This window comes from Haemaphysalis longicornis, unplaced genomic scaffold (genome assembly GCF_048455015.1).
Source record: "Haemaphysalis longicornis isolate Haplotype H1 unplaced genomic scaffold, Haemaphysalis longicornis Haplotype H1 scaffold_9, whole genome shotgun sequence".
Taxonomy (NCBI): Eukaryota; Metazoa; Arthropoda; class Arachnida; order Ixodida; family Ixodidae; genus Haemaphysalis; species Haemaphysalis longicornis.
The window spans coordinates 161,114,077-161,126,398 of record NW_027526460.1 but is presented as its reverse complement, the minus strand read 5'-3'; the positions used below and the strand labels follow the sequence as shown (position 1 = coordinate 161,126,398).

The window sequence follows — 12,322 nt, the reverse complement described above, 5'->3', positions numbered from 1 at the left end:
GACGAGGGAAAAGTATTAGTACAGGGGTTCAACTGAACTGTTTGGGGTGCAGTAGTCCAAGCATTTATTACAGTCGTAGGGACAACATTATCGGTCGTATTGTCAGAGTGGGGGCAGTTACTAGTGCCTGAGCTTGTTAGGTTCTTACGCGTGTGGCCAGTGTTAGAAATCTCATCTCTGTTAAATTTTGTGTCCTTCGTTCGGGATATGGCGGCGGCCGTCTTGAATTCGTAGTCGCTTAACAGGTTCAACTCTCTTTTGCTTAGTTCCTGACTAAGTAGTTCCTCATTCTTTCTGAGAGAATGGGCCGTAGTTTCGCAGTGATTGAGGATTATTTCAGTTAATTGTGAAGATGCTTTACCGAGTACCTGTTTCCACTTATTAATGTTGGACGGGGAGAGTTCGGTAGTAGCAGGATTTATTCTAATTCTAAGACCCCTGGGAGCTACCGCGGCCGTCAAATACTGTGCAAGAGCGGAAACGTTTAATTCGGAACGTATGCGCTTTTCGGTTATTTTTCTTAGCTTTAAAAACTGTCTAGAAATGGGGAAGGAGGCCGCGTTCCCTGTTTTTTTTGTGTTGTAGTCAGTTTCTGCTATGCTGATTCTTTCGAAGGTTGTAGGGGCATGTGGCACGGAGGGCTAGATTTTGGACCCCGGAAGGTCCGGCGGACGCGCTGCTGTTTTTTTTTCGTTGGCTCGGCGGTCGCTGAAGATGCGGACGTTGGGCGTGGCATGCTGTTGGTGCGGCGCTGGTCAGGGAGCTTCGTAGTGTCGCCGCGAGCGTTCCCTCGGGGAGTTGTGGCCGCTGCAGGTTTGCCAGTTGGGGTTGGCATGCCGCTGGCGAGACGCTCGTCCGTAGACTTCGGGGTTGCGGTGGATCTGGGGTGTGGTGGAGCTGGGCTGCTGGCACGACACTGCTCCGGGGTCCTTACACTGGATAGAATTGGAGGAAGTGGTGGAAAGTCGCTGTCATTTGGCAAGATAGCCGGGGCTGCAATTGGGTCGGCGGTGCATGCGAAGTCGCGCCAGCGCAGAGGATTGCAGCGCTGTTGCATGAAGCAGAGTGCACGAATGAGGCAGGACAGCAAGGCCTCACCCTCGAAGCTTGGGTGTAAGCCATCCGCAGCGAGTACTCGGTAGGCTTAAAGGTTCTCAAAGCCATGATCGACGAAGCGGACAAAGCGTGAGTGGCGGCAAAATTCTCGGAAAAGTGAGTTGAAACGGCGTGCCTTTTCGTTGCAGCAGCGAGCGAAGCGAGAGATGTGTTAGTCGCGGCGGCGGTTAGCGGAGCGGGGAAGAATGAGACTGGCGTATATAGTGGAAATGTTCGGCCGACATTCAAAATGAGGTCAGTCAGTGAGCGGTAGTCAGAGAAAGCAAGTTCAGCGGAAGTAGAGCTGATATGATTAGTACCAACATGCAGAAAAACTGTAGTGGCAGAGGCAGGGATAAAGTCGATCAGTGAGCGTGCGTCAGCAATGCATGCGCCAGGCTGAGAAACAAAAGCGGGGGTTCCAGGGCAGAGGGGATCGAAGTGATGATACAAATACTTGGTCTGGGAGTCCCCGATCACAACTGTTGTGGTTTCAGTTTCCGGAAATTTCCAGATTATGCTCTTTGCTGTGATCCTGTCAGCGCTTATGGTAGAAACAAATCTTGAGAGAGATAAAACTCACAAAGCGCGCAGAAATAGTATAAGAGTCGGATACACAGCAAGAACAATAACCAACAAGGTTTACTTACGTAGCGGCAACTGGACTTGCCTTCATTAGAGTACAGTTACATGATTTTGCTGTCACAAACATTTGGAACAAATTTCTTATATAGCTTTGAAAAAAACTGTGAGAAGGAGCGGAAGATGTTTCGGAAACGGAGAGTTGCATGCAGTCGGGCCACGCCTATGTTACAACAACAACAACCAATAAAAAAAGGTGGGGGGAGCGAAAGAGAGAAAGGGGTCATGTCACACCCAAAATTTAAAGCCAATGTACTATAAAAGGTATATTGATGACATATTCATGATCTGGCAACACGGTCAGGCGGAGCTCCTCACCTTCATCGAGGCATTTAACCTAGCCCATCCTAGTATTTCCCTTGCTCATTCGTATTCGGAACACAGTGTAAACATTCTGGACGTCACGTTACTACCTCCCAAGGTCGGCTTCAAACTAAATCATATAGAAAACCAAATCATATAGAAAACTAAATCATATAGATAGAATCATATAAAAAGCATTTGCACTTCCGAAGAAGCCACGTCAGACACTGCAAGATAGCAATATCTTACAGCCAAGCCCACCGATTTAGAAGAATTTGCTCAAACCAAGCCGACTTTGACTCAAACTGTCGGGAACTCAAGACCACCCTCATGAATAAAAAATATCCGGAAAAAGTTATCGACGACTCAATTGTGCGAGCCAACCAATTATACCGCAACGAAATCTGTAAGAAAAAAGCCCCCAATGGTAACCCGCAATCTAACTTAGCTTTAACCCACTCATCCTCCGCTCCAAGAGTGTCAACCGTACTAAAGAAACATCACAATATCCTAATGCAAAGTGACCGCTAAAAAAGCATATTCCCCGAACCACCACGTGTTCTCTACGTGCGTAATAAGAATTTAGGCGACTTTCTTACTAACTCTCGTATCAACCGACCGGAAACTACTGGCTGCATGCCCTGTAATAAACCCCGATGTAAAGTATGCCCACACATGACCACTACACAGCGCGCCACCAGCACGGCTTCAGACTACTACGTACATATAAAAGGTAACTTTTCGTGTGACTCCGCTAATGTCGTATACCTTCTAGAGTGCACTGTTTGTAGGCAACAATATATCGGCCAAACTGAAACACCCTTCCGAATACGGGTCAATAATCACCGCTCTCATGCAAGCAAAAAGCTGACCTTATTTGCCGCTGTCAATACATGTGAACAGTACCGGGCATGCATTTGAACATCTTAAAGCAACGACTTTAGAATCCGCCTTGAAAACGCACCACGACCGCGAGGTTCGGGAATCTTATCTCATTTATAAGTTTGGGTGAGCCACACTTCGGATTAATGAAAGTTACGGAAAACTAACGTGCTTATCCCTCGAATAAAATTGGCGGCCTCATAATTTTTATAATTATGTTCATTAATCCTACCCTTGATTTTCCGATCAGAATTCGCAGAAACTCTCCAAATACAGCAGCTTTATTAGCCTAATGCGGCTCAACAATGCCATTTTTCATGTTTGGAACCCATTGATGTTTGCAACCCTTTGTGACCCTACCTATTTCTTGTTCAGTTGCTAGCTTCTGTGAAATGCTCTTTTGTGCCCCCTATCTATTCTCTTCATCCGCGGGGGGCACACCCATCTTCCCTTCCGCCCCAACCAGTCTCCCCAGCCCCTGAATACCTTACTGTATACTCTTCCCTTTCTTTTCAAACCGCAGTTGTCCAGTTTCCCGCATTGTCTGAACTTGCAGCCCGCGCGGCATACGTTGACCGGTCATGGTGCAACCTTGAACGCTGCATTGCTAACACGACCCCTTTCTCTCCCTCGCTCCTCCCCCTTTTTATTGGTTGTTGTTGTTGTAACATAGGCGTGGCCCGACTGCATGCAACTTTCCGTTTCCGAAACATCTTCCCCTCCTTCTCACAGTTTTCTGCAAAGCTATATAAGAAATGTGTTCCAAATGTTTGTGACAGCAACATCATGTAACTGTACTCTGATGAAGGCGAGCCCCGTTGCCGCTACGTAAGTAAACCTTGTTTGTTTTTGTTCTTGCTGTGCGTCCGATTCTTTAATTATACTATTTCTGCGCGCGCGCTTTGTGAGTTTTATCTTTCTCTAGATTTATATATATATATATATATATATATATATATATATATATATATATTGTAGTGCAAAAGATTTGCCCACTTAAAGTATGCTATCAGGCACTGCGAAGGACGCACTATGCCCCGTGTTGGTATGCTCTGATACGGTGGCCATGGGCAATAATGGGTACGTAGTCAATGGGGAATGTGAAGACGAGGAGGAGATAGCACCGGCCTCGGAGAGAACGCGCCACAATCTCTGATAGCTCGCTGCAACGTGATCATCGCTCCGGGCCCGGCTAGTCTCAGTGCCTACCTGAACACCGTCACCTGGAACGCTACCATTCCCTGCCAATAAACACCTCTTCAATTGGTGGAGTGTGCGGGTTCCCGTCCTCACCGCAGCCTGGAGTTACGAAGCAGAAGTCTCCGTCGTGTCCTGTCCACTGACGACCCTTGGGAAATGACGTCTCCCTCGCAACCCCCGATCGTCTGTTCCGGTGCAATCCGCGAGCGAGACCCACCCATGTTTTATGGCGATGACGACCAGGACGTCGAGGATTGGCTGGCGTCGTATGAAAGGGTGAGCGCACATAACAGATGGGATGACAGGATGAAGCTCAACAATGTCCCATTCTACCTCAAGCGACTCGCTGAGATGTGGTACCTGAACCACGGAGCCGACTTGCAGTCTTGGTCAGCTTTCAAGACCGATTTTATGAAAGTGTTTGGCCGCCCAGCCGTGCGTAAACTTCTCGCCGAACAACTTTTGCGAGAGCGGGCGCAGAACAAAGGCGAAACATTCACGAGTTACATAGAAGACGTTATCGGCCTGTGCAAGCGGGCAGACCCTTCTATGAGCGAGGCTGACAAGATCAAGCATCTCCTTAAGGGGATAGACGACGACGCCTTTCAGATGTTGCTGAGTAAGGATCCACAGACTGTCGGGGACGTCATCAACTGGTGTCAGAGCTTCGACGAGCTCCGCAAGCAGCGGCTTCTCACGCGGCGCTCAGCGTCACAGCCGGGAGAGCCCCTTTCGGGATTGGTCGTCGGCAGCGAGGAGTCTTCCCTCATGCCCCGCATTCAAGATTTTATTCGCCAAGAAATCGCGCGTCAACTATCTCTTCTATCGTGTGCACCCGCTACGGTGTCAGCGCCCCCATTGTCTTCAACACCTCAGCAAGCGATACGGGAACAATTCGCCGATGCTCTCCCTTCGGCCTGCCCATCCGGGCCTGTGGCTGCTCCCATATCGTCGCCGCTAACCTACACAGCAGCATTGTTACGATCTCGCCAGCAGGCACCGCTTTGCGCCCCACGATCGCCGCAGATTCCATCAGTGTCGCCGCCCCGACCAGCACCTCATGCGCCCAACGTGTGGCGAACGCCTGATAACCGCCCTATCTGCTTTGTGTGTCGTGTCGCCGGCCATGTCGCCCGTTACTGTCGCCGCCAAGCCGTCTCATACGATCAGTCGTTTCATTCGCCGTCCTACGTCGTGTATGAGCCGCCACTTCGTCAGTAGTCGCCCTTGCCGCCGTGGAACTCGCCTCCTGCCGCCCGACCGACATTCAACAGCCGCAGGTCGTCCTCGCCGCGTCGCCGATCTATCTCGCCAATGCGTCCCCGCGTTGACCCAACACAGGAGGAAAACTAGTCGCCGCAGTTTCTGAGGCAAGAGCTGCCTCCACGTCGAAAACCTTAAGTCCTCGATTTTCGCCCCATAATGCCATTAATGTTATTGTTGAAGGACTCGCCGTAATCGCCCTTGTCGATACCGGTGCTGCCGTGTCAGTAATCAGCGAAACGGTCTGCCGCAAATTACGCAAAGTGACGACGCCAGTGTCCGACCTCACACTCCGCACCGCCAGCGCACAACACATCTGGCCTGTTGCTGCGTGCACAGCACGGGTCACCATTGAACACATCACTTACCCCATTGAGTTTATCGTGCTCACTTCGTGCTCCCACGACGTCATTCTCGGTTGGGATTTTCTGTCGACCCACCACGCCGTCATCGATTGCGCCCGTGCTCAGCTGGAGTTATTTTCAGTTCAAGACGCCTCATCGGACGAACACCCTGCCTCTTTTCGCCTAGTTGTCGCCGAAGACACCGACGTTCCTCCTACCTCTGCCGTACTTGTACCCGTTCTGTGCGGCTCAGTTCCGGACGCCGCAGTGCTGCTCAGCCCTTCCGAGCTGTTTTGCCTCCGACAATGCTTCCCGCTGCCGTTCGCAGTTTTAGAAATGTAGCATGGGTTCAGCTCCATGTTTATTTGCAACCCCTATTCCTCTCCAGCTACACTGTTTCGTGGTGAGTTCCTGGGTCGTGTAGAAGAGATTGACACCCTCCTCGTCACCGACGTTCCCGATAACTCATCGGACGCTTCACTTGATCTCCTCGACCCCTCCGCTCCAGCCCCGGATACCTCGGTTTTCCTTCGCTCAATCGACGAGAGTCTTCCTGCGCCTGAACGAAACCGACTTCTCGCCATGCTTCCAGAGTTCATCTCATCTTTCGACTGCCAGACGTCCTCCTTGGGACGCTCATCTACAGTTACTCACCACATCGACACAGGAACTCACCCGCCATTACGACAACGGCCGTATCGTGTGTCAGCCAAGAACGTGGCGTTATTGACAGTCATGTGGACGACATGCTTGAACGTGGCGTATTACAGCCTTCGAACAGCCCGTGGGCGTCACCGGTTGTTCTCGTCACAAAGAAGGACGGATCCATTCGCTTCTGTGTTGATTATGGCCGACTCAACAAAATAACACGCAAGGATGTCTACCCTCTCCCCAGAATCGACGACGCCCTCGACACTTTGCAAGGATCCGAGTTCTTTTCTTCCCTTGATTTAAGGTCTGGCTACTGGCAGGTCCCCATGGCGGATGCTGATCGGGAGAAAACGGCCTTTGTAACACCAAATGGCTTGTACGAGTTTACCGTCATGCCTTTTGGCCTTTGCAACGCGCCTGCAACGTTTGAACGCATGATGGACAATGTTTTGCGCGGCCTAAAGTGGAAAACCTGCCTGTGTTACCTTGATGATATTGTCGTCTTTTCTTCCGATATCGACACGCATATTACCCGCCTCCGACAAGTCTTGAAATGCCTCACTGATGCAGGACTTCAGCTTAACCTCAAGAAGTGCCGCTTTGCTGCCCGCCAACTTACAATTTTAGGTCACGTTGTGTCCAAAGATGGCGTCAGTCCTGATCCTGACAAACTTCGTGCGGTCGCCGAGTTTCTTAAGCCCACCACCACCAGGCAGCTCCGAAGCTTTATCGGCCTCTGCTCGTACTTCCGACGATTCGTGAGGAACTTTGCGTCGATAACGGCACCTCTAACGAAGCTTCTGAACGTGAACGGGTCCAACGACATCGCTCATTGGTCTTCAGACTGTGACGAGGCTTTCAAAAAGCTCCGTTCTGTGCTTACGTGTCCGCCGATCCTCCGCCATTTCGACCCGTCGGCCCCCACTGAGCTTCATACTGACGCCAGCGGTGTTGGCCTGGGCGCTGTGCTCGCCCAACGGAAATCTGGCTTCGACGAATACGTCGTTGCTTATGCGAGCCGGACACTCACAAGAGCGGAGGAAAACTACTCTGTCACGGAGAAAGAGTGCCTGGCTATTGTGTGGGCCATAAGCAAATTTCGTCCCTACTTGTACGGCAGGCCCTTCGACGTAATCACCGACCACCACGCCCTATGCTGGCTATCTTCTTTGAAGGATCCGTCTGGTCGTCTTGGAAGGTGGGCCCTTCGCTTACAAGAGTACGATATTCGAGTGCTCTTTCGATCTGGCCGCAAACACACCGACGCCGATGCGCTCTCACGCTCTCCTGTGACCGCCGACGGTGCCTTTTTGTCATCCATAGACGGAATTCTGTCCTCTCTGTCACTTGACGAGATGCCTCGCGAGCAGCGCAAGGATCCCTGGATCACGTCTCTTTTGGACTGTCTGAGAAACCCCTCTTCGCCAAATTCCCCTCGAGCTGTACGGCGACAGACCACTCACTTCGCTATACCGACGTCTCCGCATGCGGTACTATTGGCGTGGAATGTACACTTTGGTCACCAAGTTCGTCCGTTCCTGCGAAAAATGTCAACGCCGCAAGTCCCCACCAAACCAACCGCCGGTTCCGTTGCAGCCCCTGCCGTGTCCAGTACGACCTTTCGACCGCGTACGAATCGATTTGTATGGGCCGCTCCCCTACACGGCTTCTGGAAACCGCTGGGCCATCGTCGCGGTAGACCACTTAACGAGATACGCTGAAACCGCCGCACTACCAGCCGCTAACGCCCGCGAGGTCGCCTCATTTCTCCTACGCCGGTTCATTCTTCGTCACGGTGCCCCTAGAGAGTTGCTCAGTGACCGAGGCCGTGTGTTTCTATCTGAAGTAATTGAAGCCCTGCTCGCAAAGTGCAACGTTATCCACCGCACCACTACTACTTACCATCCACAGACCAATGGGCTCACGGAAAGATTTAATCGGACACTGGGCGATATGCTGGCAACTTATGTTTCGGCAGACCACACCGACTGGGACCAAGTTCTTCCGTACGTAACTTATGCGTACAACACCGCCACTCAAGCAACTACGGGGTTTTCGCCTTTCTTTCTCCTCTACGTCCGCGAGCCGTCATGTCCGCTCGACACCATCCTGCCGTACCGACCAGATGCATCTGGATGTACCCCCATGTCACAGGCATCTCGACACGCCGAAGAGTGTCGCCAGCTCGCCCGGGCCCTGACTTCTGAGGAGCAATCTTGCCAGAAGCAGCGTCACGACGACGGAACACCGCCCCCTGAGTTCGCTGCCGGTTCTCTTGTGTGGCTGTGGATACCCTCGACTGTTCCTGGTCTTGCTCAGAAGTTGCTGTCCAAATATCATGGTCCTTACCGTGTAATCGAGCGCGCATCTCCAGTGAACTACGTAGTTGAGCCGCTCACGTTGTCTCCGTACCTTCGTTGTCGCGGTCGCGAAACTGTGCACGTTGACCGTCTCAAGGCTTACCACGAATCGATGGTTTTATCTTGCTCTTAGGTCGCCAGGATGGCTTCTTATGTCCGCGGGGGGTAATTGTAGTGCAAAAGATTTGCCCACTTAGAGTATGCTATCAGGCACTGCGAAGGACGCACTATGCCCCGTGTGGGTATGCTCTGATACGGTGGCCGTGGGCAATAATGGGTACGTAGTGAATGGGGACTGTGAAGATGACGAGGAGGTAGCACCGGCCTCGGAGAGAACGCGCCACGATCTCTGATAGCTCGCTGCAACGTGATCATCGCTCCGGCTAGTCTCAGTGCCTACCTGAACACCGTCACCTGGAACGCTACCGTTCCCTGCCAATAAACACCTCTTCAATATATATTATATATATATATATATATATATATATATATATATATATATATATATATGTCAGAAGATGATGCAATGGGCCCGGTGAAAATACCGTAGAGCGAACAGACGAACGGGTAACAAACAAACTTTATTGACGTTTCGGCCTGGGACAGACCTTCGTCAGAATAAAATCCAAGCGCACGAGCATAAGCTTATAAGGCTTCAAGGGCCAATCACAGCAAAGAGGGTTATACGTGCTGCGTGGTACGTCGGAACAACTGATAAATATGGAAAAATGATGTGCGATGCAATAGCAAAACATAACTGGTTTTCACAGTAACATATCATTCATGGCTGTAGCGAACAAAACAAAAACAAAAAAAGGGGAAGATAGGGTGCAGTACAACAGAACCAGCATTCAATTGCAGTGCAAATTAGAAAGAGAGCAACCACGACATTCGACCAATGCGTCACTGTTAAACAATATAAGATGGGGCGAAAGAAACTGATAGTAGAGTGAAAACATTAAAACCAGTAAAACTGCGAGCACGCGCGCATTATCATACACAAATTCCCATACACAAAGATGTGTAATCAAGATGTGAAAGTTCACACAGACGACTATGAGTGCGCCAAAAAGGTCAGCGCGCCGATGTTTTCGTTTAAGCCTGATGTCATGGATTTGAATTTGTGAATAAGATAGGATTCTCTGACTTCTCTATCATTGTGCGAGCGGAAACCGGATTCAAGAACTGTCACTTTATTTTATCAAACGAATGGCCAGCTGCGTTTATATGTTTGGATAACGGCAGATTGGGAAGGGTCCTAATGTGTGACTTATGATTGTTGAAACGTAGTCTGAAAGAGTTGGCGGTCTGGCCAATGTACTGAAGTCGGCATTGCGCGCATTCAAGCAGATAAATAGCATTTTCTGTGTCACAAGTGAAATTTCCTTTGATATTAAGCTTAAAATTTGAAGCTGTACTAGTGGCTGTTACCCTGCCGATGGGGTGCAGCCGACGGACTGCACCCCAGCTATGAAGGTGTTGCCGTTATGGCAAGCCACATCAGGCAGCTGTGCCTCAAAGAAACAAATTCGTCTTCTTCGTCCTGGGCTGACAGTGCAAGCGTCCCCGCTACAGGATTGGGGCCCTCACCAAGCGTACTGCCAGAAATAGTGCCTTCGTGCTTAAAACCGGTTGATGAGCTCTCTCAACTCTGTTGTTCCAATTCGCCTCACAATGCACAGTCGCCACCCGTACCACTGGCCCCTTCAGCAACCATTTCCAGCTCGCAGGAATGCGTACCTTCAAACCCGCCACCTCCACTACTTGAAAGCTCGCATCCCCAACGGGCCGCGTCGGGGGATTTGCCACAAGTCGCCCACGCACCCCCTAAGGAACCACCCAGCCATCCTACGAAACAAACACCAGTCTCCAAGTCGTCGATCAATGGACCCTTCCACCAACCACATGAAAGCAAGCTGCCAAGCCCGCAAACTGCCCCAGGCCCTTCTTTAACCAACCACACTACAAGCACCAGCCACGGCGCCTCCTCAGTGCTCTCCAAAATCCCACCTACTAGGCCAACAGAAAACCCGGGGGAACAATCTTCTGCCCGTGGTACCAGCAGTCCCACACCAGTGACCGCCCCTGGACCACATGCTCCCAGTGCTTCCTGCAGCGCCTCTAGCGCTCCAGAGGGCCCCAGGTACCAACTCCGAAAGTACGTTGACGTCGCTAAACCTTCCTCTCAAAAGTGACAGCTCAGGCAGGCATCAAGCAGTGCTGTTTCCCGAGATGTTTCCCGCCAATTTCTGTGCTTAAGAAAAATAACTGACAAACGCATTCGCTCTCAGGTGCATGCCGCTTCTCTTAAAAATTACGTAAAAGAATCTAAGGTTCCCAAAGGCCTCCAAATTGTGTTAAGACCAGCCACGTCCGGAATGTCTGCGCGCCATATCGATAAATGGGATAATGTTTTAAAGAATGCATCGCTTGAAATTACACGAATACTCATTGATCACTATGAGTCATCAGAAAAAGCGTTGCGCAACACTGAAAACCAGCTCAAAAAGTCGTCCCACCTTGCCCCGCTTGAAGTACATTTATTGCAGGAATACGAGCAGAAAAGGGTTCACGAGATTGGTTTGGTTAAATCAAAAAAATTTTCCCGTGATGGTGTTCCACAACCAACCTATGCTCAGCAGCGGACAGATATTGAAGTCGTCGAGAGGCGCGAATCAACACTGCATCCAGCCAATTCAGATCAATCTTGCATTGTAAACCTGTCCAGTGCCACTCTTTCTCCTACTGAAGTTAGTCTTCTATCTCGTGGTCTCAGTTTCTGCCCAACAACCGGTGGTGTCAACGATTTTGCGCTCTTTAAAGACTTAGATAACTTCTGCCGCAATATACGACTCAGGGAATATTTCCATGATCATCCCAGCTCTAATGAGACCCATGACCCCTTGCCCTCCAACAAACACTGGACTCCCCCGACTCAGCGCGACAAATACCTAGATATTTATATCTCGGCAGTCACGCGCGACATTCTGGATATATATAAAAAGCAGCTCCCATACCGGAAGAACCTTTCGGCAGAGGAAACCAATGCGCTTAAAAGTCTTGCGACGCGAAGTGACATTGTTATTAAGCAGGCTGATAAGGGAGGCGCAATAGTGGTTATGAATAGAAGTGATTATGTTAATGAAGCCCTCCGACAATTGACCGACAGCTCTTTTTATAAGCGTGTTCTTAATGATCCCACAGAACAGTTTAAAACTCTAATAAAGGAAACCCTTCAAACCTTGGCCGAAGGAAAAAAAATAGCAGCTAATGCAGTAAAATCACTTGTCCCTCTTAGTCCTGTCGCCGGTAGGTTTTACTTATTGCCCAAAATACATAAGCAGAATAATCCAGGTCGTCCTATCGTATCCGGCATCGGCACGGTAACGGAAAAACTCTCTTGTTATGTAGACTCGCTGATAAACAAAATGCCAACTAAGTTTCCTTCGTTTGTTAAAGACACAAACCATTTCTTGAGTGATATTATTGAACTTCGCGTCCCGCCCGACTCACTACTCGTCACTTTGGACGTCGCTTCTCTGTACACCAATATCCCTCACGACGATGGCGTCCGAGCTGTCG

General features: G+C 50.2%; 1 protein-coding gene across 1 annotated transcript; it reads left to right on the top strand.

Annotated features, from left to right (window-relative positions):
* Positions 1–4,278: 4,278 nt before the first annotated feature.
* LOC144153528 (uncharacterized) lies at positions 4,279–10,865 on the top strand. The gene is made up of 2 exons (XM_077685156.1): positions 4,279–5,193; positions 10,758–10,865. Exons 1-2 carry the CDS (start codon positions 4,279–4,281, stop codon positions 10,863–10,865), a joined length of 1,023 nt encoding a protein of 340 aa, XP_077541282.1.
* The last annotated feature ends 1,457 nt before the right edge of the window (positions 10,866–12,322 follow it).

Coding starts and splice junctions, on each gene's coding strand:
- LOC144153528 (XM_077685156.1), top strand. CDS start 4,279: ATGACGTCTCCCTCGCAACCCCCGATCGTCTGTTCCGGTGCAATCCGC. Junction 5,194..10,757: donor CAGCACCTCATGCGCCCAAC/GTGTGGCGAACG, acceptor CCCACCTACTAG/GCCAACAGAAAACCCGGGGG.